This window comes from Brienomyrus brachyistius, chromosome 2, assembly GCF_023856365.1.
Source record: "Brienomyrus brachyistius isolate T26 chromosome 2, BBRACH_0.4, whole genome shotgun sequence".
Taxonomy (NCBI): domain Eukaryota; kingdom Metazoa; phylum Chordata; class Actinopteri; order Osteoglossiformes; family Mormyridae; genus Brienomyrus; species Brienomyrus brachyistius.
Window position 1 is genome coordinate 1,492,029 of NC_064534.1, and position 25,472 is coordinate 1,517,500.

The window sequence follows — 25,472 nt, forward strand, 5'->3', positions numbered from 1 at the left end:
TAAACCCAAGATGATCACAGTGATGACCCTGTTTGACACGCCCATCACTTTGAGCCCACGAGACCCCCGTAAACCCGGGTTCCTCCCTGGGCAGAACATCGAGACCTTGAAGACAACGTGCACCATGCTGGAGGAGCAGGTCTTGGAGTTGGAGACGCTCAATGACGAGCTGCTGGAGAAGGAGCGGCAGTGGGAGGTGTGGCGCACGGCCATGGAGGAAGAGAAGGGCCAGGCAGAGAGGAGGATCCGGGAGCTGCAGAGGCTGCTGGACAGCGAGAAGCAGAGCAGGTCAGGCTGCAGTAAATTTCACTCACTTCCGAAACTCAGTACCAGATTATTATTGTATAGCACTGTATTACTGTATTATTTTATCATACTGTATTATTGTATTGCCCCTTTTGCCAGTATAATCACTGCCATCTACCCTCGACCTGTTGTCTCCCCTACTTCTCCCACCTCCCCATCTCTGCATCTCACTCCATCTGTTATAGCTCTTCCCCAAGCTGGGGTCATAACACCAGTCCACGCTAGGTCCACGGCGCCACTCTCTGCACCCCCACGCTCACACGCACATCATTTTCCACACACGCCCCAGTGACTGTTCAAACAAGCTGCAGAGCTTGTTCAGAGCCTATGAGCTGAGCCCCTCTTATGCTTTCTCTGTGCTCAGGGTGCGGGCGGACCAGCGCAGCACCGAGTCCCGCCAGGCAGTGGAGTTGGCAGTGAAGGAACACAAGGCGGAGATCCTGGCCTTGCAGCAGGCACTGAAGGAGCAGAGGCTAAAAGCTGAGAGCCTCTCTGACACAGTGGGTCCCCTTATCAGTCCCTCCCTGTTCCCTCCTGCCTGGTTAAGTAACGTTAAAACAAAAAAATCACGAGACTGCCGACGATGAGGAGCAGGTTCAGGCCCTGATGCGGGATGCTACGTGTGATGGGGGGGGGGCAGAGGAGGCGGTGCGGCTTGCAGCGGGTCAGGTGGGACAGACAGTGGGGTTCCTGGTTTCCCATCTTCAGTGCGGGGGGCCTGCAGGGCTGTGGTGGGAATTGGGCGAGTAGCTCCCTCCTCCTTTGCTGACTGAAGACCATAGCAGCTTAATGACAGAAGTGGGAAGTCTGATCAGGGCCCCCCCCACCCCCTGGGGTCATGTTGGGGGCAGGGCCATAGTTGGACGGATGGATTAATGAGCCAGTCCAATGAAAAAGGGGAAGAAGTTTAAATGCAGATAGTTATTCAAGGGTTTTATTTGTCATATGCAAGGCAGTCAGACCATAACCAGCAGTGAAATGTCAGGTGATCAAGTCCAGGTGATCAACAGTAACAGCAGAAAGACATTTAAAGTAGCGACAGAATAATAGACATAAAAACAATGTAAGTTATGTATGAGCAGATGCCTGTAACAGCAGTGCTATGTGACTAAGCTGGTACTAAATCGCACGCTGTCCTGCCACCAGCTGAGCGACCTGGAAAAGAAGCACTCCATGTTGGAAATGAACGCCCGCAGCTTACAGCAGAAACTGGAGACTGAGCGCGAGCTGAAGCAGAGACTGCTGGACGAGGTGAGGGGTCGGAGGACGGCGCGTCGCCACAGTGCCTGCTTCAGGGGTACAAGGCTGAAGTCACACTCAGTGTCCAGCCAGTCCACTCTCTCGTCTCTCCTGAAACTTTGTGCATACTCCTTTCCTATTGCAGCTCCTTCTTAATAAAACAGTGTCCTACAGTTTTTTACAATTGTTTTCACACTTGTCTCAATACCATGTCGCCTTTTTCAAAACACTTTCAAAACACATGCACCATATTAATAGACTATGTGTAATTTTGCATTGCTTTGATAAAAAAATTCAATCACCACTTCTGCCAGCATTCATGAATACCTCTCAGCCAATGTTTAACACCAGCAAAATTCTGTACAACTACAGGATATTTTTCAGACAGAGATACTCTTTTCAAAACAGTTAACTTTCATTTCAAATTTGGATTACTGTAGATGAAAAAAGGCTGTACATATACTTGAAATGATACATTATTCTGACTTTAGCTAAAGTTTATTCAGTTTTTTAGTTGGCAAAATAGTCATTTTTGCATTGAAATGTGACTGATATGTACTGATGTATGTTTTGTAAAGCATACTATGTGAAGAGGTTTGATAAAGTCCACATGGTATTGAGGCAATTGTGAAAATGACTGTAAGAAACTGTAATATCACCAATGATGGTAATAATTTTACAGCTGGCTTTGATAAGTAGCTGTTGGCTTACAGTGGTAAAAGGTCAATGGTCAGAGATGCTTTACTGACAGATATCTCGCACCCCTACACAGCAAAGCAAGCTGCAGCAGCAGATGGACATGCAGAAAGCGCATATCTTCCGGCTGACACAGGGCCTGCAGGACGCCCTGGACCAGACCGACCTGCTGAAGACAGAGCGTACAGACCTGGAGTACCAGCTGGAGAACATCCAGGTGGGGGTGGTTGGCTGTGGGGGGCAGAGACTGGTGCGTAATCCTAGGTTATTTCGTGGTGGAATACCGGCATGAGACGGGTTTTTGAATGTTTCTGAGACTGGTCCATGACTATGTGGTCACACCCAGAGCTTGTCATCCTAGAAGGAGGCAGTTTTTCTGTCCCTAGCTTAGGACCCAGGTCACTAAGGCTCATGGCTGTTCTATGACACTATTGTGACAAGAGTACCCAAGTCCTTACTTGGGTGTGAGATATTGCTGTATCGAGCTGTGGTTCTTGTATGGTAGTGATGTAGACTTTGCAGGATAGGACAGTTTTGTTTCACTGCTTGATTTTTTCCTCAGTGCTCTTTTTCTTTCGGCAGATTTTAACTTCCTCTCGTCGTTTTTTGTGCCTGGTTGCCCCTGTTCCAGCACACGGAGAGCGCAAAATATGTGAACTTGCCATCCTGCACACTGCTGTTTCCTTCGGCTTGTGAATTTACGGGCAGGTGGCCCTTTTCTTGTCCATCTGGCTGTTTCATTTTCTGACGTGATATCCTGGTTTCCCTTCCACATTTTCCTTCACAGATTATAACAAGCTCTGATTTAATTAGACTGTTTTTCCTGTGAAGGATTTTTTCAGCCTGGCAGGATGTGATTTTATTGATTCTGTAATATGTTTTTGAGACCAGCCTCAGTAATTCCAAGTGATAGGATTGCTTGTCACCTGAGGAGGTGCTGAAGGACCTCACCAGCCTTTTTTGACCAAGGCATCCTTATGGAAACGCCTTTGCAGGTCATACTTTCCCTTGGCAGAAAGAACAGCTGCTGAACGTATTTCATTTAATTTCACAGTGATTTCATTTGGAGATTGCATACATAACGAGTGAGGCTGTTTTGTGCTGGGCCCGTTTAATGCTGCTAATTAATTAAATTTGCCATGAAGACGTTTTAATTGCCGAATTTAATGGACTTAGTATTTCTTTTGTTCTGGGGTCTGTAATCAGATGTAGTGATTCCAGTGACGACCGTTTTGGATTACGGTGGAATAACAGCTGATATGATTACTTTGGCAGGAAAGTTATGTTTCATCAGCACAAGAATATTAATCTTCTTACATGAATACATTTTTGACTTTCTGTGCTTCATTGGCCAGTGGATAGCGCTAATGTCTCAGCAGTCCTGTCATCTTTATGTACCTCTGTGCATCTCTGTGCATCTCGGTGCACACTTGTGTGTGTCTGTTTTCTCTGTGTCCCTTCCCGTGCTCCAAAGACATGTAGTACAGTGACTCTAAAGCAGTGACTCTAAGTGACCTTAACATGAATACATGGACGTGAGTGCCATGCTGTGCCGTGGGCTGGCCGTGCTGTGTTGTGCCATGTTGTCTGCTAGTCGTGCCGTGCCATGCTGTACTGTGCGCTGGTCATGGCGTTGTTTCATACTGTGTTCTGGTCGTATCATACCTTGCTGTGCCATGCGCCGGTTGTGCCGTGCCGTTTTCTGGTTGTGCTCCAGATCAACAACAACCCTGAGAGGGAAAATCTGTTGTGAAAAACGATGAGTGTGTCTATCAGAGGAGACCGTCATATTCCTTAGGGATATAGGGAAAAAGCAAGAAGTTTTCTTGTGTGAAAAGATATTTACGCCGACTGTATGTCACAAAAGTTTGGTAACAGCTCCAGTATACAAGACCATTTCCAAAAATGTGACCTGAGCAGTTAATTAGCCCTGTTTCAGGCCATCGTGGGCCCTGATGTACTGTGCGAGACGCTCACACAGTATGTCCGCGACTAGTGCATCTCCCAGTAATATAATGATTTAGGTACAACAAGCACTAGAAAAGAGCAAACCTTCTGAAGAGTGCTGCAGTCAAAAGGACAGGTCTGGGTGAGCACACATGTTCTCAACAGATTAAGTGCCATATAAAGAGCCTCAGAGTTACCTAGCGCCCTGCAGCATGATACTCACGCAGCTGGGGAGCAGGAGAACAAGACCTTCCTCAAATCGCTCGCTTGCTAATTCCAGCCTTTGAACCATGTTCACCACAGGCTGCATACTCACACGAGAAAGTGAAGATGGAGGGTACTATTTCACAGCAGACCAAGCTCATCGACTTCCTGCAGTCCAAGGTGGACCAGCCTTTGAAGAAGAAGAAGGTCAGAACAGTTAGCACATGCCCCTGCCCGGCACTGTTACGTTCTGTCTGCTCCTGTCATGCTGGCCTCCTGACACAGATGGCGCTGTTTCTCTCTGTGAGGGCCCCCTCTTGGTGATCTTACCTTTTTGCTCATCTGTGCTGCAGAGTATTTTTGGCCGCCGCCGTGAGGATCTTGTGGGTTCTGGTGTGGCCCAGTCTCAGGGTCAGGTCCAGACCCATGTTCAGACCCAGATCCCAGCTCAAGCTCCAGCATCTGTGCAGTATAACGACATGAAAGCGGCGCTGGACAAAGAACGAGCACGCTGCTCCGAGTTGGAGGAGGCTCTGCAAAAGATGCGCTTGGAGTTGCGCTCCCTGCGCGAGGAAGGTACAGACGGCTGCGGGAGTATATCCCACAATGCTCAGGTGTACAAATGGGCTTTAGCCTGATTTGCACAGTATCCAACATCTTGTGACAAACACTAACAACACTACTTAATTTCGACTTTTGGACTGAACACTGGACAGTGAAGCTTTGCTTTTCTTTAGTACAAGTGAAATATTCAGCAATGCATTTTCCATAATCACTCTGTGGACATCTCAGGCCAGGTCCAAGTCAGGGCGTACATATGCTGCAAGGTGGGTCACTTAGAAACACCAGTTTATTTAACTTCATGTCTTTGGCTGCGGGAAGAAATCAATGCGAGCAGGGGCAGGATCCAAGCCTCCAGGCATGGAGGGGTATCAGTTTACTAAGCCACACTTTTTAAATCACTGTTTCTCAACTGGTTGGTCGAGGGACCATTTTCATTGGGTTGTGGAGTGTGTGATAAAAAAAAAAGCATTAAGATTTGTTTTTCTGTTGGATTTTTTTTAAACAGTGCATGCATCCATTGTTCTACTATTACTGCACTATTTATACACTGTCCGGTCAAAAAAATTTGTCGCCATTTGAATTTTTCGTTGGGCCGCCTTTCGCTTTGATTATGGTGCACATTTGACATGGCATCATTTCCACAAGCTTATGCAACATCTCACCCTTTATTTTCACCCAGATTTGCATTCATTTCTCACTCAGATCCTGTATTGATGAGTGAGTCGAACCTCTCTATAAAGCCTCCTTCAGGACATCTCAAAGACCTTCAGTGAGGTTAAGGTCACAACTCTGTGGTGACCAAGTCATGCGGGAAAATGATTCCTCATGCTCCCTGAACCACTCTTTGACAATTCAAACCCAATGTATGTATGGTGGCATCCTTGTCCTGGAATATGCCCATGCCAGCAGGGAAGAAAAAATCCATTGCTGATGGATAGAGGTGTAACGTGGCCAGTCAGTAGATTCAGGTACTCAGCTGACTTCACTTTATTGCTGCATAACATTGCTGAGCTGTAATAATTATCCAGTCATTGACTCTTAAGTATTTGCTAATATAAATTTAAATGGCGATTTTTTTCATTTTTTTTTCCACGCAGTGTATTTACTATTATGGCACTATTTTCTGGAAATTTGATTAATAATTTAAAAATTTGTATCGTGATTTAACGATACAGGAAAAATGTGGGTCTTGAGGCTAAACCAGTTGAGAAGCTGTTGTTTTAAATGACACATCGCCTCAGATATTCACTCTCTCACTGCCCGTGTCAGCGGCCCACTTCAAGGCCCTGGATCACAGCGCCCCAGGGCCGACCCCCACCACCCCAGCCTTGACGCGGCAGCAGACTGTCCTGTCAGCCGCAGTGAAGTCCCCGGAGCACCAGGCCAAGCCCAGCAGCCTGGCTCCCTCCAACTCTGGCCGAAGAAAGGAGGCTCCTACGCCAGAAGGTAGGTCTTCCCTTAGCCAGTGACTGCAAAAGGTACACTGCAGTACCATCAGTGCTGAGGGCCTCCACCACATCTGTGGCACGATCCACATGAGATGGAGACATTTGGTTCTTTGCGCTCTCTGTGTGATGTATAAAACATGGTGCAGACCAACAGAAACATCACTGTGCTGTAGACCGTCATCAAAGTGCCGTTAGCCCTGAACCAGTAGTCCTTAAAATTCCCACACTACCTAAACTTATGTGGTAACTTTAGGTCACTGTTTCTCAAACCAGTCCTTGGGGATGTCAGCGAATTGGGAGGGAGCAAAAATGTAGACTGTCTGGGGGTCTCCGAGGACTGGTTTGAGAAACACTGCTCCAGGCCATAACCTGTTGTTCTGTTACAACTATCGGCTAGGTTCACTAGTCCATTCCGGTGCTGCCCACTGCAGATTAGTGCTCCATTGTGGGCTCAGTGTTCCTGAGTCTTGGCCTTTTCGCTGTGAGGCCTCTATGAGCATGTGCTCTGCCCTCCCTCCTTGAAAAATCAGACCTGCGTCCATCTGATCCGTGTTCCTGTGCCTCAGGATTCTTGTCTTCTCTCTCGCTCTCCACAGAGAGGAGGAGGGTCACCTTTGAAAGTAAGTGCACCTCCTCCTGGCAGTGAGATGTATCTCTTCTCCTCCATTTCCCTCTTCTCCTGTCCTTAAGCCATGCTAAAGAAGGGTCAACGGGCCCAGGTTTAAGTAGCTTCTGTGCCGGGGGGGCCAAAAGCTCTCTAGCCTCATACAGATCAATGGAAATGCTAATTGGCTGACATACAGCTGCACTCTCCTCAGTCTTAATGATGAGACACTGTGTTTCGCTAATAAGACGAACAAGCACACAAACGTGTCCACACATGTCTAGTCAAGCCGCTCCTACACTTACATGAATCTAATTCGTCCAGACCTGGCCAGAAACATCACCTCAATCATATGAACCTATGATCATCTTCAGTGAATAGGTTTGGTGCAACTGTCCCTAGTACAAACTACTATATATTGTAACATATTTGACTCTGAATTGTATGTGAAGCATTTGAGGGGAGTGATGATTTACATGATTTATAGGGCGATTTATCTACTATAAAGTAAATGTAAAGTAAAGTCATAGAAACAAATGTACCTGGTTGCCCGGCTACCTGCTTGCCATCCACACATCCTCACTTGCACCTCTGCCCCTCGCCCCTGCATCCTGCAGCCAGCCACTCTACAGCTGCACACCTTTCCTCTCTGTATTCCACTCTGGGGGCCCGCACACATGCCTGCTTGATGTTCTCTGCGCATGCCATGCCCCCCCCTCCCCCTCACTCCATGGCTCCTGCCTCAGGCTGAATGCAGCGGGAGATGCCTCTGATTCACCATGCCTGTCTGCACACATGCATCATGACACGAGCTGTGCTTCTCCTTGCACTAGATGCTTTCAGAACTTCCCGCAAAGGTCATAATCAGCCTCATATGACATTGTCAGGTGCATTTGCCTGTGTGGTAAATCCCCACTATGAGGCCCCTTTTTAGGCACCAGAACCGCTCGACCTGGGAGTGGGTGTTTGCCAGCACATTTCAGCTTGTGTCCTGCAGGCTTTTTCAACAGGTCTGTTGTGTTCATGAAGGGTCCAGCAACAGGTGTGCAAGTTGTATGAGGATTAGGAATATTGTTTTTATTTGAGCTACAAGAATTTAACTGGAGCAATAACTTTAGCACGTCAGCTTCCGCCCTCCTCTTTAAGATGATACCTGTCACTTCCGGGTCGTATGGAGCACCGGGCAGGATTGGGAGTGATGATGGCGCCCTTCTCCTGCAGAGTACAGCCGGCGCGTGAAGGAGCGGATCCACCATGGCGGCCCGCACCGATTCACCGTCGGGCTGAACATGAGGGCCACCAAGTGCTCCGTGTGCCTGGACACCGTGCACTTCGGCAGGCAGGCCACCACGTGCAACGGTGCGTACTGCCACGCCGGCTGTGCTGCCCACCCTTACTGCTTCCTGCGGCACAGGGCAGCAGGTTCACCCCGGGACCTATCCCAGCACTGAGCGGTGACTCGCCTATCAGCTGAAAAGTACACCATTTCTCTGTATGTTTTTGTAAGACACTAACATAATATGAATAACGGGTTATCACTGGAAATCACAAATTGCAGTTGTTGCCCTCTGTCAGACTGTAAAGATGTTCTACTCTGGAGTCCCACTCTGTCTCTCAGCCCTGGATTGTACCATCTCATGACCGCTGACCCCTCTATTCCCCCTCCCTCTGTGTTTAATGGTGTTTTCTCTCCTGCTGTAGAGTGTCGAGCTTTGTGCCATCCAAAATGCTCCCCCTGCCTTCCAGCCACGTGCGGGCCGCCCGCCGAGCACGCCGCGCACCTTCTCTCTGAGGGCCTGTGCCGCGACAAGGCCGGCTCGCCCGGTCAGCAGGCCAAGGAGGCTGGCGGCCACGTGCGTTTGGAGGGCTGGATGAAGCAGCCCAGGTGAGTTGGGGTCGTGCTTCAGCCATTAGCACTTAGCACTTAGCATGTAGTCCTTACCATTGGCTCCTAATCTTAATAGTAACTTAATGTCATTATTGAACTAATTAGCACCCAGGTATTTGGCTAAATGCTTCAGTGCTAGGCGGCCACCTCAGTCTGTTTTGCAACAGTTCTACCTTGCATTCCACAAGCTCACCCGCATTTAGTCGTCATCATCAACAGCATGGTGCCGTAGCAGGAGTTCCCTCCCCGCGGTTTCTGGAAACCTGACCCCTTGTTGACACCTCCTGCGGGGCCCTTGCTGTTCTCACGGCAGCTGTGTGTGTGTCGCACAGGAACGGGAAGAGGGGTCCTGTCTGGGAGAGGAAGTACGTGGTGCTGGATGGGACCAAAGTGCTCGTCTACGAGATCGAGCCCCGAGAAGGTTCAGAACCCCGTGCAGGGCACACTGGGATGCTTCTGTGCTCCTTCATCACTAATCATTTATCCTTAGAACAGTCATTCCCTTATTTTTTGTTCAGAATAATCTTGAAAGATTATGCTTGTATCTGTTTAATTTTTATATGTTTTTAATGTGTACCCTTTCAGTTAAGTAACTTAAGGGTAAATAGGGCTGTCCTCTATGCCATCCGTGTGACCGTACCCTCGTGTGTGACCCTACCCCCGTGTGACCGTACCCTCGTGTGTGACCCTACCCCTGTGTGACCGTACCCCCGTGTGACCGTACCCCCGTGTGACCGTACCCCCGTGTGACCGTACCCCCATGTGACCCTACCCCCATGTGACCGTACCCTCATGTGACCGTACCCCCATGTGACCCTACCCCCATGTGACCCTACCCCCATGTGACCGTACCCCCGTGTATGACCGTACCCCCGTGTGTGCCTCAGACTCGGTGAAGCCACAGGAGGAGCTTGACCTGTGTCCGTCAGATGGCGAGCTGACCGTGCATGGAGCCGTGGGCACATCCGAGCTCATCCACACCACCAAGTCAGGTACAAGCTGACAGCCGCCCTTAATCATCCCTAACTTTCTCATCAAGTATCTCTGCCTATAGTTAATGAATGAAATATAGACTATATGGATAAAAAATTTGGGTCAGGTGTTTCATTCAGACCCACTGCCACAAGTGAAAAAATAAGTATCTAGACATGCAGGTTTACAAACATTTGTGAAAGAATGGGTTGTTCTGAAGAGCTCAGTGAATTCAAGCATGATATTGTCATAGGATGCCACCTTTGCAATAAGTTACTTTGTGAAATTTCTCCCTGCTAGATATTCTAGATGAAAGAAGCTTGTAGGTTAAACTTCACATGTGATTTCATTCACAATTTCATTACTGCCACCCTGTGAGTGAATGGTGTGTGAGTGTGCCCTGCGATGGACTGTCCCCCCATCCTGGGTTGTTTCCTGCCTCGTGCCCATTGCTTCCGGGATAGGCTCCGGACCCCCCACGACCCAGTAGGATAAGCGATTTGGAAAATGGATGGATGGGTGGATAACCGTCACCTCAAAACAATGGGGGATGAACAAGTCATTGTGTTAGTCATATGTTTATTGGGGGGATGGATCGCGATCAAAACTGGACACCTTTTATTCATATTTTACATGTCTGAACTGGGACAAGTTCTTTATTCCTATTAAATCTGACCAGCAGATCGATCTTTCCGCAGGATACAAAAAAAATATGTAATCTTATTCCAGTTTGTGCTGACAAGTTTCACCACTAGCACTGATATTACACACAAATATATATATTGGATATTGATCAAATATAGAAATATAGAGACGCAAGCGAAAAGGTATTTATTATTTTATTCAAGGTAATTGATACACAAATTCTGTCCAAGTTAGCCCGGTTCTTGTGGCCAGCCAATCAGCAAGTTGTTGCTGTCAGCCCCACCCCAGTAATTTACGTTCGGCTGAAAAGGAGGGGGTGTTTCTCAACATGCGTACTTGGCCGTACTTGTGTTCTCATGAACCTGTTTTATGTCATCTTCCATTGCCAATGACCTGTTCCAATGCTAAGAACAGAAGTACAGAGAATGGTAAAAATTCCCGGCCATTCTTGCACCGCCCCATATATCAAGAATGGATTAGTTGCATCCTCACCAAATGAGACAAATCCTATGATGCCTTGTGCCCCATATTCGGTCTTGCCAAGACTACAAGCACAATATTTGCATTCTTGGTATTGAGAAACACCCAGGGACTAATATGTGTTCCGGAATTCCCTCCGAGGAACTACCTCCGAGGATGTAAGTTGCACATGTGCTGCCAATTTGAGTGAACCGTATTAAGCTATTAAAGTTTAAATTAATAATGGACTTTAAACCCTCTGCCAAACCTGCACTATTATCACTCATAGAAAGTTAAGGCCCATCTCTTGTATTAGCGTACATTTCTATAAATTGGCTGATTTCCTTTAATTGCCTGTAGTGACACTGTCAAAGCCCCTCACTTCAACTGGACGTATATGGGTCTTTGCATTTGGCCTTTGATGCTGGCACATGTGCGACACATCCGCGGTTGAGTCAGCTCCTCTAATGACAGCACCTAATGATAGCAGATCTGATACAAAAACAGCAGCTATTTGATTGGGCAGGCCTAGGCCTCCCCAGGTCCACCAATAGCTACATACCTGCATGAAGGTCATGTGCTCCTTCCCCTCCTGCTTGGTGGCCACAGATGTCCCCTACGTGTTGAAGCTGGAGTCCCGTCCCCACGCCCCCTGCTGGCCAGGCCAGGTGCTGTACTTCATGGCACCCAGCTTCCCTGACAAGCAGCGCTGGGTGGCGGTTCTGGAGTCGGTGGCTGCTGGCGGACGTGGCTTTAGGGAGAAGGCAGAGGCCGATGCTGTGAGTATCGCCGGACAAATCGCTGCTCTGAAGGCCTGTCACCTTCTGATTCCTCTTTATCTTTACTCGTGCCCTTTGCTGATAGCTTTGCTGTTAGCCTCTGCTACTTAGTCCCCCAGAGTGTTTTTTAGCTTTTGGCTATTTGCTAAATGTTTGGAAATTTACATCTAGTCATTATTTACCAAGGCCTTTCCAGCTTATAGTGTGAGCCCCCGATGTGGTTCACACGGGAAAACGGCCCATATTCACATAGGAATATGCATCACTTGGCATGCAGTTTGGTGAATGCTGTCAGTATCCACACCGTGCTGCTGTTGGCTGCTCAGTAACTGTGCTTTTGTTATCATGAGAGTTACTTCCGCTAATCCAGGTCCAAGTGGCCCTTGTTCACTCTCAGACACAGGAATAACTGTACCTCCTGCAGCTAAGTTTCCTCTTATGTAGGTAATGTAAGAATGCAGCCAACTTTCTCCATGCAACTAAAGCGATTGGATTAACCAAGGCCAGCTGTTTGTCACCTATACAAAATAAATCAATAAGACTTAAGATGCCAAGTCAATTTTGTATCTTTTAAAGTAATTATCATTTTTTACACCCCTAGCCCCCAGGTACTGGAACATATTTAAAAGCTTTTGTACATCAGGCAGTTCTGTGCCTGACTGACGATCCGGTGAAAGATTTAGTAACCTGCTGATGTCGCTGTCACTTCCTGTCTTTGTCTCTCTGTTTCCTCCCTGCCTCTCTCTCCGTTTCCACTCCCCTCTCGTGTGTCACCTGACCGTGCTTGTTGTGCTGTGGCTGCGCACTGGCTGTGCTGTGCCCTTTCGTCCCATTGGCCCGTGGTCTCTGTTTAGGCCACCTTTTCCCAAAGACAGAAGGTTCTCTCTCCACTGGTCCAGGTAAACGGCAGCTTGCCCCCTGGACCGCCTGCTCCCGGCGTCACACACCCACATGCAGGTGACACCCATCCCTGTGAGCCCAGCGGCAGGTGACTGACACCTGACCCCCTATGAGCAGGTGCAGAATCCATAGGCAGTGTGAAACCTCTCAGACCTTTGGGGCTCACATCAGCATGCACGCCAGCATCACTGGCACTTCAATAGCAGAGCTGAACTTTAAATGTTTTTGAAGAAAATTCTTTTACTGAGGATTTTGCTTGCAATACATACCTCTGTGAATGATGTGTACACTTAAAATTAAAATTAGCACTTCATAATGTTCCTCTAGCTAAGGTTATCTGCCAGAGTTAGCTCACACACACGAGCACACACACACACGAGCACACACACACACACACACACGAGCACACACACACAGACGGCAGGCACACAGTGATGGTGCCAGATCACACTTCCATGCACTTGTCTGTCGTCTGTTAATCGTCATGGCTACCACAGCACTGTCACACATATCTCATGTTCACTACCACATCTGTTTTAGAGAGCTGCATGGGGATAATATCCATCCCCATCCGTCCCCCGAACATCTAAACTTCCCCACTCCGTCCCTGCTTGTACTAAATCGGTCCCCACATACACCAACTCCGTCCTCACCAATCCTCATGTACACCAACTCTGTCCTCACCAATCCTCACATACACCAACTCCGTCCTCACCAATCCCTATGTACACCAACTCTGTCCTCACCAATCCTCACATACACCAACTCCGTCCTCACCAATCCCCATGTGCACCAACTCTGTCCTCACCAATCCCCACATACACCAACTCCGTCCTCACCAATCCCCACATACACCAACTCCGTCCTCACCAATCCCCATGTGCACCAACTCTGTCCTCACCCGTCCCTGCATGCACCAAAAGCATCCCCACCACGTCCCACGTCCCACGTCCAAAGTCCACGTCCCATGTCCCACGTCCCACATCCACGTCCCTTCATTATTCATTATTAAATTACTCGCTTGACATGGCCACTAGGTGGTGTTGGGGTGAGAACAGCTAATTTAACAGAACAAAAGGCCTTATCATTATTCTAGCAGATATGAGAATATGCATATACAAGGAATTTCATTACCATTACCACGGTATTACCATCCCTGCGAGAAAACCATAAAGATCATGTCCATTCACACTTTTACCATGGAAATATATGCTTTTTCCCCTTTCCTGCAGATTACCGCAGATATCTGCGGTACTTCCACTTTCCCCATTCCCATGCAGCCCTCTAATCTGTTTGTCTCACCTTTCCACCGACCTGTGCCTCCTCTGGGAGTGTTGCGTTGAGGTGACTTCCCGTGTAACTTCCTGTCTGCTTTGTGTCTGATGTGAAGAATCGCGGGCCAGTTTTGATCAAGGCCATCAAGCAGCACATCATATACATGCTGTAGTTTAGAGCTGCAGGTAGCTTGGTAAATACTGGAGAATGTTGGCTTAAATCCTGGGGATTTGGTAAAGAAGTCTTATGTACAACTGAATAGTAAAGTAAAATAAAGTGTTGAACTAAGGTATTGACTGTGTTTTATTCCTGTTATTCTAGAGTTGCACCATGACCCAGAATTTGTCAGCTTTCAGTTAGTAATCTTGAGAACAAAGATTATTCTTTCTTTTTGAACATCATTTATAGAAGCTCCTGGGCAACTCTCTGCTGAAGCTAGAGGGAGACGATCGACTGGATATCAACTGCACCCTGCCACTCACTGACCAGGTGTGTTCTCGGCTCTGATGTAGATTGACGTGCAGATTGACGTGCAGATTGACGTGCAGATTGACGTGCAGATTGACGTGCGTGACCTGGCTCACCGCAGCTAGGGATGCCATCTGAACAGCAGCACAGACACAGTGGCAGTAGGAACAGCCACCAGAACACTGGCAACTGGGGGGTGGGGGTGGGGGGGGGCAGAGCACACTGCTGCTGGGCCTGTCACCTTTGGCCGGATTCTCCTTCAGCATCACCATCTGAACATCATTCTGCCACCAGCACTTCACTCTGCACACACATTTACATATAATTATCAGTTTTATTACTCTGTAAACAGTCTGTAGGGTTTGCAGTGTACCCCAACACTTATGATGTAGCTGATTTTAGGTTTACAATGGAATTATATAGATTTGCCGTAAGATTTCTTGCATGAGTGTGAAAGTCTGAAAGCGTGAGTGTCACTCCAGATGTGTGAGAGTCGGCAGCCCTGGACTTTTGTGTAAACACTCAGGCTTGTTTGCATTTAGAGCTTGAAAAGGAAAAACTAATATGCACAATGCAGAATCTGGCAGCTTGTTTGTTATCTGTGGTATGAAATTAGGACCAGTGTATGAAATGGTAACAAAAAGACACGTTTCAGCTGCAGGCTGTTCACATGGCAACAGCCTAGCAGTTACATCTGGGTTAATTGCTCCAGGTCAGGGTGGATTGTGAGCATGTGAGGTCTGCTTTTTCATTAGCATAACGAGGACACGCACAGGTGTGTGATTTCTGCATTAATCAGTGTGCTGTTTCGCAGATGGCTAATTAACCAGAGCAGGACAAAATGAAGACCATTTGTTTTGTTTTATAATGGTGGCTGTCATGTGGGATTCTGTGAGTCCTGCATCCCTGCCAGAGGAAAACATGACCAGATTCATAACTGACTATCCCTGGCGTGCCAAGGATCCTCTGGCTTGATGCAGCCTGCATAGTCTCACGTCACGCTGGTACTGTACAGCTTCTACAGACACGAAGCGGTAACGCTGACCTTGGGCTCAGTATCGCAATCCCTGCGTCCGCATCTGTGATGAACAAGCTCGGCAGTGCAGTGCTGCACAGGTCCGCCTGGGACTATCATAATATAACCAAGCAGCATAGGCTTGGTTCAGAAGAACCAGTGTCTGCATCATGTAACTCCTGGGTTGCCTGCTTCTGGAGCCGGGGGTTCACCTGCTAGCTGGCGGAGTTTCAGGCAGATGTGTGTCACATGACCCGGGTACTGGTGTATGACACGTTCAAGTAAGCTAACCGTCTGGTTTTGGACCGTCTGGGGTCCAGTGCTGTATGTTACCTAAATCCATCCATCCATTTTCCAAACCGCTTATCCTATTGGGTCGCGGGGGGTCCGGAGCCTATCCCGGAAGCAATGGGCACGAGGCAGGGAACAACCCAGGATGGGGGGCCAGCCCATCGCAGGGCACACTCACACACCAGTCACTCACACATGCACACCTATGGGCAATTTAGCGACTCCAATTAGCCTCAGCATGTTTTTGGACTGTGGGGGGAAACCGGAGTACCCGGAGGAAACCCCACGACGACATGGGGAGAACATGCAAACTCCACACACATGTGACCCAGGCGGAGACTCGAACCCGGGTCCCAGAGGTGTGAGGCAACAGTGCTAACCACTGCACCACCATGCCGCCCCATGTTACCTAAATGTTACAAGAAAATAAAACAGGCTTATTGCTGAGAGAAGTTTTCTGTAATGTGATATTGACTATGGTTGGCTATTGGCACAGATGCCCTGATTCAATGTGATTCAGTTGGATTTGATTTGATTGCGAATCAATATCAGTTTGATAGGAGTGAGATATGAAATGCCATATAAAGTACCTATAAGCCATAAATATCTGTAATTGGGCAAACTTTTATTGAAAACATCTTTCCTGAAAACATTTTCTGTTTACATCATTTTAAAATAATTTTAACATCATAATAATATAAGAAGCCCTGTCCTGGGTTGCCTACAGCTTCGGCAATGGGCTCCAGACATCTTGAGTGGCACCGAAATCTGCGTTGCAGTCCGGTGTGGTACAACCTTATGTTTAACTACTGCAGAAATCACCCTATAAAACTCTAAAAAATACTCTGTGGATCTTACAGATGAATATTGAATTGGACAATTTTTTAATAAACAATTAATAAAAAAAAATGATATTTCTGCACAGCCCTAGTCTTGACACTCCCTTCCTGTCTCTTCACCTGTCCCCTCTTCCTCCACCACAGGTGGTGCTAGTCGGCTCTGAGGAAGGTCTGTATGCCCTGAACATCATCAAGAACTCTCTGGTCCACATCCCAGGCCTGGGCTCTGTCTTTCAGATCCACATCCTGAAAGAGCACGATAGGCTGTTGATGATCACAGGTCAGTGTGGTACTAATGACTGCATGAAACATAGACACGCTTCCTGCAGACCTCATGTTTAAAATCCTTGGTTTAAATGTATGATACTATGGAATTTATTCCAGTTAACCTGTTTCCAAGTCACTGGCCGAAGGTAAAATATGACCAAGGCACATCTCACCTGTGCTTCACCTCCAGGAAGTGAGAGGGCGCTGTGTCTACTGGAAATCAAGAGGCTAAAGCAGACGTTGTCGCAGTCTCATCTTCCGGGCCAGTCCGATCTTGCCCCATACATATTTGAAACTGTCAAAGGCTGCCATCTTTTTGCTGCGGGCAGGGTAGGCTGTCTACTTGCAGAAATATTTGCCATTTCGTCATTTTCCGGTACATTCTCTTACACCCAGTCATACCCAAGAGTGCATTTCAGTATTTGAAAAATTGCATCACTTATTTTTTCTGGTTGTAACCTTTATTTTTTTTTTGTATTATTATAGTTATTATTAAATATTCTGCGTCACGCTATCCAATGTATACTAGTACTAGTAATGAAATGTCGTATCGCTACCCAGTTTTCCTGGCTTTTCTTGGATTATTGTTTCCTGTTGTGTTGAGCCAGACGATTATCGATGCCTCGCGCTAATCCCACCATCTGCCCTGTCTCATCACACCTTGTTGCCGCCTCCCACTCGTAGATTGATAATGGGTCGTGCATTTGTGCCGCGATGCCCAACAAGATCATCATCCTGCGCTACAACGACAGCCTCAGCAAATTCTGTATCCGGAAGGTGAGCAGAAACCGCAGACTTGTGCTCTGTGAAGGCCAGGGCCAGCCAGCTGAAGTACAGGCAGCACCAGTTCTCTGTGGGAAGTGACATGCCCACCACCCCCAATAGTCCCATTTACTACACCAGTCACGGGGACCTGCAGATGTTGAGGCTTCGCATCCACATCTGTCGGCTCCCTGGGTACCTGCTGACTTCAGCCACATGTCCCCTGCTGTCCTTCTCATTCTCAGGAGATTGAGACCTTGGAGCCATGCAGCTGTATTCACTTCACCACCTACAGCATCATTATTGGGACCAACAAGTTCTATGAGATTGAGATGAAGCAATACGTGCTAGAAGGTACTGCCTCCTGATTGGTGCAGACCCTAACCAGTCATTCAGTTGGTGGTCCTCAGTGGTATCACTATCAGCAACCATTGTATAGTCAAAACGAAGTAGCTGTATGGTGCAGAGACAGTGCAGAGAGCGAGTGTTTGGCCGGTGATTTGTGACTGCATGCCCCTCTCGCTGACAGAGTTCCTGGACAAGAACGACTCATCCCTGAGCTCAGCGGTCATTGCGGCTGCCTCGCACAGCTTCCCTGTGTCCATCATGCAGATCAGCAGCAGTCCACAGAAGGAGGAGTATCTTCTCTGTTTCCACGGTCAGATTCCAGTTTTGCTGTCGCTTCAGCTGGAGCTGATATGAAGCTGCAGCCAGAATTCCAGAAATAAGCTGCACTGGGCTTTGTCTGGCTGCATGGAAGCAGCTTTCCAATGACAGCTGAACGTCTGCATTCTGTGGATATACCAGGAGAGCTGACGTACTCTTGCCTGTGTCTGTCTCCGGTCCTCACTGCGATATCTTGCCATTCACTGCACCAGTCGGGCAGCTTTCTGACACAACCAATCATGTCTCTCCGCAGAATAACCACTGTCATTCTACCTACATTATGTAACACTTGGTCTTTTACAGTTTTTTACATTTTTTTCATGCTTGTCTCAGTGCCAGGCTATGTGAACTAAACTTCATATCCTTTTGTATTGCTTTGATGAAAAATACAGTCACCACTTCTTCCAAAATCCATGAATACCCGTCTATCGATGTTCAACACCAGCAACATTTTTGAAAATTTTTCAAACGTTTACTCTGTTCAAAACAGTTCACTTTGTTAATGGTAAACCTGACAAAATTTAGATCATTGTAGACGAAAACATGCTGCATTTCCACAAATGCAACTATACATACCTTTCAAATCAGAGATTATTCTGATTTCAGTAAAGGTTTATTGTTTTTTAGTTTGCAGCTTAGTTTCCATCAATACAAAATGATCATATTTGCATTGAAATGTGCAGGAAAATTTGATGTAGCCGCTGAAGAGATTTTTCCATTATTACGTTTTATATGTTTTCATTTGAAATGCAAGAACAGAGGAAACAAACGTATTTTGTGAAGTTTCAGTTTGTTTATGTTCTTTAGTTGATTGTACAGCGAGTGACACAGCAGTCTGATGGCGGAGAGCATATGCTGTAGTCATGGCAGCAGGAATCAGTTTTGGATGAAGTATGAAATATTCTGCTGCTAGAGGTGCATTTTTCACCAAAGCATAACTGACGTGCTCGGGTGCAGACTGTGTGAAGAGTTTTGGTAAAGCAGACATGGAATTGAGACAAGTGTGAAAACGATTGTTAAAAATGTAATACTAAGCCAAGCTAAATCCATGCCATGTACATTCGGGCTGGAAATTACGCTTGTCCACTCGTCTGATGTCAGTAATTTAGAAGATGGGTGAGTACAACACAGTGAACACTAGTCTACTGGCTACTAAGAAGAACTGCATGTCAGGCCGCATTTCTATTGAACCAACCCAGTTGGCCAGTAGCAACAGTTCTTCAGTTCTGGGTCCTGTGTATGTAGCTATGTAGGTTTGGCTTTCTGTTACTGGAAAGTCGTAGTTGACCCCTTGAGCAGGACCCTTAACCCCAGTTGCTCCAGGGACACTGACTGATGGGCAAGGGGGCTTCAGTTATATGTGGCTTTGAACAAACATTATATGTGAATGTAGAATGAGAATGAATGAGTGCGGACAGCAGGCAGGGCTTACCCAGCCCTGAAGGGCGCTCACACCGAGCCCTTGCTCAGCACGATGCTCAGGCTCTTCTCCTTCTCGCTCCAGAGTTTGGCACATTTGTCGATGCCATTGGCCGGCGAAGCCGCTCAGAAGACATGAAGTGGAGCCGACTGCCCCAGGCTTTCGGTGAGCGATGAAAAGCAGCCCCTAGGGTGCCCACCTGATCCATGTCGGGGGGGGGGACACTGTCGGCTATTTCAGGTTTCACAGACTGCTTTTAAACTGAAAGGCTCATGTACTTAGTTGCATATTTCAGTTCTTCTTGCGCTTTGACTGGTTTGTTTCCTTGACTGAAAGACCCATCCAGCTGTTTCACATTAACATTAGTGACACATGTATGATTATAGGAGGCTGACCAATCAGCACACAACAAGAACTCAGTGTTTAAGTGAAATCCAGGTCCTGTTGATTGAAATGGTAGCTTACAAAGCATGTCCTAGCTCAGTGTCCCCCTGACATGGAGTAGGTGGTCACCCTAGACCACCCACATGCGCCTGCGTGCTCTTCCAGGAGCTGCTCATTTAAGAGTAACCTGGGTGTGTCCCTCTGCCCAGCCTTCAGGGAGCCTTATCTTTTTGTGACCTACTTCAACTCCTTGGATGTCTTCGAGGTGCAGGGACACAATGGTGTTGGGTGAGGTCCCACGCTGGGATTATACCACATGATGACCATAACCCCTGCATGTTTGACCATCGTTAGGCTCCTTCCCGTTCTCCATGTGACCCCCGTGTGTGTGCATGTGCTTCAGCCCACTGGCCCACGTGCACCTGGATGTCCCCAACCCTCGCTACCTGGGCCCGGCCATCTCCTCGGGGGCCATCTACCTGGCTTCCTCCTACCAGAACAAGCTGCGGGTCATATGCTGCAAGGGTAGCCTGGTGCGTGAGTCCAGGGAACTGCAGCGGAGCAGCTCCAGCCGCAGGTGAGTATTAATAATGATCTTAAGGGGGGGGGTTTTGTGTTAGGCCGTTTGAAATCTGTCCATGTGGGGGACAGGTTTGGTGTAATACTGCCCCCCAGTGGTCCTTTTAAAATGAATGAGAACTAATTTGTATATCCAATAGGTGAGCAATCCTGATCCTGGAATGTCAGTGTCTAGCAGATTCTCTGATGATGCACACCTGATCTCAGGCAGATAGTAACTCGTCAGGTAGCACAGAAAACCTGGATACCGGCACTCTGGGATCAGGGCTGCCTACCCCGGTTCACTGGTCCCATGTTGTGTCCCTAGCAGTCCAAACAAGAGGGGCCCCCCTTCCTACAATGAGCACATCTCCAAGCGGCTGGCGTCAGGGCCCATGTCTGTAGACAGCGCCGGCCTGCATCGCGAACCCAGCACGCCGCACCGCTACCGCGAAGGTCGCACCGAGTTCCGGCGTGACAAGTCACCAGCGAGGCCGCTGGAGCGGGAGAAATCGCCGGGCCGTGTGCTGGACAGCCGGCGGGAGCGGTCGCCAGGGCGGGGCTTTGACGAGAGGACCCGCCTCCACACGGGCTCGGTGCGCACGCCACTCACGCCTGTCAACAAGGTGAGCTGACCAAAGGTGCCACGAGCTGCTGCCCAGCTGCCGTGGCACAAGTGTCAAGTCCTGTGGCGTCTTCTCCTCCACAGGTCTGGGATCAGTCGTCCGTCTGAAGCGGCCGGGAGCAGGCAGGCGCACGGACAGGCACGTCGCATGTCATGATCACCACAGGTCATCACGGTTCAACCGTGCTTCATCTGCAGACCACTCCTTTACTCCTTCCGGCCTGTTTGCATATAGTGATGCTAGTAATTATTCAACATCGCAGTGAACTTATAAGAACTCGTTTCCACACCATGTGTAAATAATCAAATTTTTTTTTTTTTTGCAAAGAGAAGGCAAATCCAGCGTAAACGTGAGAGAGACTATCGGCACAGGAGAGAGCGCCGACCCGCTTCAGCCTGCCGCCTGCGGTCCTGTCCCGTCTGCCGTCACTGACGCTCTTCTGCAGTGCTCAGGGTGTAACTCGCTTCCTATGGTGCAAAGTGGCCACAGCTGAAAATCAAAGTGTTAAAAAGTCACTGCATATCCCTCTGTGCCGCATGGATGGCCCTCAGGCCCTGCCTGCACCTCCTCTACCCTCCCCTCTCCTCTCCTCTCTCCTGGCACCTGCTTCTGGTCTCGGTGACTATACATACTGCTGTTTAACAAGGCACCTTCAGACTCATCTCACCTTGATATTTTTTACAATAAATGTACAAGTGGATTAAATATTGAAGTACCCCTGAATAATCGGCTTCTGTAATGTGTGGCTTTTCCAAATTCACTCAGGAGACTTAAACACAGAGACTGATGCCAGAAGCATTTCTGAGGCAATGGAACATAAGATGAATGTGCTCAGGTTCTGCATGACCCACTCGTTCAATGGGAAAATCGACGAGGCCAGTGTCTGCAAGCCCACAGCCCAAACCTGCACACCACACACAGGCCAGCATGTGCAGGGCAGATGCCAAACTTTATTGGTTTCCTTTAACTCTACAACAAATGTAATGCTCGACAAATGTAAATCCAACACAAAATATTCAAACTGAGCAAAGGAGCACTTTTGTTGATGATATTGATGATGTTACAGGAAACAGCTATGTACAGCTATGAGGTCATTACAAACCAAGAACAGGAGGAGGGGGCACGTGGGAACTAAAGGGGGGAGGAGGGGCAAAAACAAAAGTGGGATGATCCCCCGAAGCACACAGATGATCGCAGTGTACAAGACCCATGTGATGACAGCTTGGCACTGGACTCTGCCCCCTACCACAGACCCAATCAGCCCTTTTTGCTTGACGGTGGATCGGCCCTGTCATCCTGCAGAGAGCTGGCCAGGCACGCACAGGCTGTGGCAGCTCTCCGAGAAAATGGGGGGGGCGGCGAAAGGGAGAAAGATTAACCAACTAACAGCAGATAATAGGAACCAAGAGCAGCCAAGCATAGCAAAGAGCTCAGCAGTCACTCTAGAGCACCTCTCACAGAAACTCTCCCTCAATCTCAGTCAGTCAGACAGACATGCGCACATAGACAGACACGCGCACGCAGACAGACACGCGCACGCAGACACGCGCACGCACAGACAGGCACACGCCTCAGTAAAGCCAGCAGCCTTTCTCAATCATAATACTGTCAAACTCAGTGTAATTTTATTAGATGTAGTTTAGTGGCAGTGACTACTTTCTAAATTTGTGCAAAAAAAAAAAAAAACTCAAAGTAAATTGATTCAGAGAACATTTCACAGCCTGGAAGAGAGGAGTAGGGTGACAACTCACAGACACAGAAACCGGATTCCGAGTCACAAACCAGAACCCTGAGACCATGCTGATCCTGTCCTCCACGTAAACGCTCAGGCAAGAGGCGAAAGCATGGAATTGCTACAGAACACAATAAGTCCCCCCCCCCCATGCCCCTTCTGCTGCACACAACCAAGCAAATTACCACATCCCCAGCAGAGGGCGCTGTTTGCCCTGCAGTCAGGCAAGCTCATCCAGAGGGAAAAGCACACAACCCACAGTGCTGGGCCCTGATGTTACACACAAAAGGTGATTTTAAACAATGTCTGAAGGATACTTACTTAATGTCCAAAAATAGAAGATATTCCTGCCTGTGAATGACAAAGCTGAAAATGATGAAACAGCAGGTAGAGTGGAGGTACTTTCCTTAGAGGGTGTTTGACGGGGGCTGTCCCCACACCCCAGTATTCATGATTATCCTGCAGCAATTTTGTAAAGATGACAAACCCTTAAAAAACTCAATAAATAAGAAAGACCAGGTGTTATCTCAGCGTAATGGCCTGCAAAGGTCAGCCAGCTCCAGGCTACCATCCTCTATCCACTCCCTCACACTTTTTGGTGCGTAAAAGCTTGTGCCTCTGATTACAGATATAACTTTCTTAAATTCTTTATATGTACATATCATTTCATCCATTCAATTATTTTACAAAATCGAGAGAGAGAGATCATTAAATGGCTATTCATATTCATAGTCTTTGTCAGTATCTTCTCTGCTGTACGCCCTGTAAGGTGGGTGCTGCTCAAGACACTGCTGGCCTGAGCTAGCCAACAGCGCCTGCAGATCACTGACACTCGGTCACCCCAGAGCCAACTGGGTCCAGTGGCATGGAAGCAGTGAGCAGGTTCCATGGCCCAAAAGCTGACCCGCCGCACCCAAGTTAACCTCACGTGCCTGACGCCTCCCCTCTGTGGGGGCTTCTGACAGCTGACGGTCACAGCACTGATGAAGAACACTGACACCTACAGCCACTGGTGTCCAAAGTGACTAGAGCTGACATTTTAGGGAGGATGAAGAGGAATAATGAGGGAGAACCAGATCCTTAGCTTTCATGGACTCCCAGAGAACATGTGTTTATAGTATTGTCACCCCAACCCCCCCCTATTTCCCACAAGCAACTTCCACTTGCTAACTTAAAAAGACCACAAAGCATTCTGGAGGGGCCAGTCTGTGGTCGCCACCTCCTCATTTCACCAACAATGGCATTCAAGCCACGGCTCAAGGCAGGACTGTAAAATCAGCACTATAACACTCAGAACAGCCCTGAGAGCCCCGCCCACTGAGAGCCCCCGCCCACCAAGAGCCCCACCCACAACATGATCAAAACCCTTAGAGATGGCGAAGGGAAAAAAAGGCCAGGATACGAGTTCCTAATGGATCATTAAAGGGGAAAAAAACTCAAATGAAGGTAAGACCAGAGAGAACTCTATATAACCCCCCCCCCCCCCAGACAGTACTTTTTCCTTACACCCCCCCCCCCCCCCAACAGCACTTGCTTTTAATACACATACCCCCCGGCAACTCTCTTCGAGCGACAACCCCACAGATCTCTGCATTTCATTTCACACGCAGCCCCAAGCAGCCAAGGCCGCATTAGCTACTCAAAGTGCTTCACCCATCACGGTGCCCCCCCCCCCCCTCCAGCAGCACTGGATAAACACGCAGCATCTCAGTGCATCACATGACACGGTCCAGCACACGGGAAGAGTCTGATGCACATACACGCACACACTCCATGGCTCCATGGGCACAGGAGGGTCTTCCCCCCTCGGCTCCTCCTGCAAGCAATGCATACTCGGCCAGGCTCCGCCCCCTTCGTCATCCTGCCCTTCCCGGCTCCTCCAGGGTGCTGGGTGGAGGGTGGAGTCCATTAATTAGAGCTTGCAGTGATGGGCTTTTCCAGCTCCAGGAGCTGCAGGTTGCCATAGCAGGCCTTGCAGACGCGGCTCGGCTCAAACAGCTGCTGGCTCGGCACTGGCATCTTCTGGTTGCAGCAGGTAGCACAAAACACATTCCCACAGTTCCTGTAGAGGGTGAGAGAGCCAGGTGTCAATCACGGACATTCCATGATGAGCTGTTTCTAACCACAAAAAAGGAAGGTCAGGTCTTTGGACTGTTTATTTAGGTCAGGTTTATGCAATTCCATGTTCAGTGTTCATATATTCCTAAAAATCCCTAAGGAACTGAGTGAAAAGGGCAAAAATACAAAGGGCTTTGAAGTCCATTTATACGTTTTGTAAGGGGGGAGCAAAGAGCATCATATAAAAAAAGAAACACTGGGACCAAATGAGCAAAGCACAAAACCATGGCCTCAGCTCTGCGCATGCTCACTGCTGTGCAGTTTAAAAGAAAAAAAACTTCATACTTAGGAGGAAATTTCTCTCTCGTGTAGGCTACCTCCCACAGCCCAAAGACGTGTCTCTAAGATAACTCCATGCCAACATGAATGAGTGTTAGCCTCCAAGAAGGACTGAGCGCCT

General features: G+C 48.2%; 2 protein-coding genes across 14 annotated transcripts in view; one reads left to right on the forward strand and one right to left on the reverse strand.

Annotated features, from left to right (window-relative positions):
- LOC125728367 (citron Rho-interacting kinase) overlaps window positions 1–22,951 on the forward strand; it is a 57,524-nt gene extending 34,573 nt beyond the window's left edge. For 4 of the 9 annotated variants that reach the window (XM_049005382.1, XM_049005366.1, XM_049005358.1 and 1 more), the window contains 25 exons: window positions 95–288; window positions 671–806; window positions 1,453–1,557; window positions 2,318–2,458; window positions 4,492–4,599; window positions 4,746–4,968; window positions 6,226–6,402; window positions 7,001–7,024; window positions 8,230–8,367; window positions 8,710–8,893; window positions 9,229–9,317; window positions 9,784–9,888; window positions 11,582–11,751; window positions 14,335–14,415; window positions 16,684–16,819; window positions 16,997–17,136; window positions 17,491–17,583; window positions 17,814–17,922; window positions 18,098–18,226; window positions 19,739–19,819; window positions 20,248–20,326; window positions 20,442–20,615; window positions 20,925–21,222; window positions 21,306–21,360; window positions 21,550–22,951. In XM_049005382.1, coding sequence (XP_048861339.1) covers window positions 95–288; window positions 671–806; window positions 1,453–1,557; window positions 2,318–2,458; window positions 4,492–4,599; window positions 4,746–4,968; window positions 6,226–6,402; window positions 7,001–7,024; window positions 8,230–8,367; window positions 8,710–8,893; window positions 9,229–9,317; window positions 9,784–9,888; window positions 11,582–11,751; window positions 14,335–14,415; window positions 16,684–16,819; window positions 16,997–17,136; window positions 17,491–17,583; window positions 17,814–17,922; window positions 18,098–18,226; window positions 19,739–19,819; window positions 20,248–20,326; window positions 20,442–20,615; window positions 20,925–21,222; window positions 21,306–21,329 — 3,138 coding nt within the window. In that variant the 3' untranslated portion in view covers window positions 21,330–21,360; window positions 21,550–22,951. Of the gene's footprint in view, window positions 1–94; window positions 289–670; window positions 807–1,452; window positions 1,558–2,317; window positions 2,459–4,491; window positions 4,600–4,745; window positions 4,969–6,225; window positions 6,403–7,000; window positions 7,025–8,229; window positions 8,368–8,709; window positions 8,894–9,228; window positions 9,318–9,783; window positions 9,889–11,581; window positions 11,752–14,334; window positions 14,416–16,683; window positions 16,820–16,996; window positions 17,137–17,490; window positions 17,584–17,813; window positions 17,923–18,097; window positions 18,227–19,738; window positions 19,820–20,247; window positions 20,327–20,441; window positions 20,616–20,924; window positions 21,223–21,305; window positions 21,388–21,549 lie in introns of all 9 variants that reach the window. The other 5 variants (XR_007389050.1, XM_049005378.1, XM_049005388.1 and 2 more) reach the window with 5 other exon arrangements.
- A 1,532-nt stretch (window positions 22,952–24,483) lies between these two features.
- The window catches only part of mtmr3 (myotubularin related protein 3), a 25,340-nt gene continuing 24,351 nt past the window's right edge, over window positions 24,484–25,472 (reverse strand). For all 5 annotated transcript variants that reach the window (XM_049005419.1, XM_049005423.1, XM_049005421.1 and 2 more), the window contains one exon: window positions 24,484–25,016. In XM_049005419.1, coding sequence (XP_048861376.1) covers window positions 24,863–25,016 — 154 coding nt within the window. In that variant the 3' untranslated portion in view covers window positions 24,484–24,862. The remainder of the gene's footprint in view (window positions 25,017–25,472) is intronic.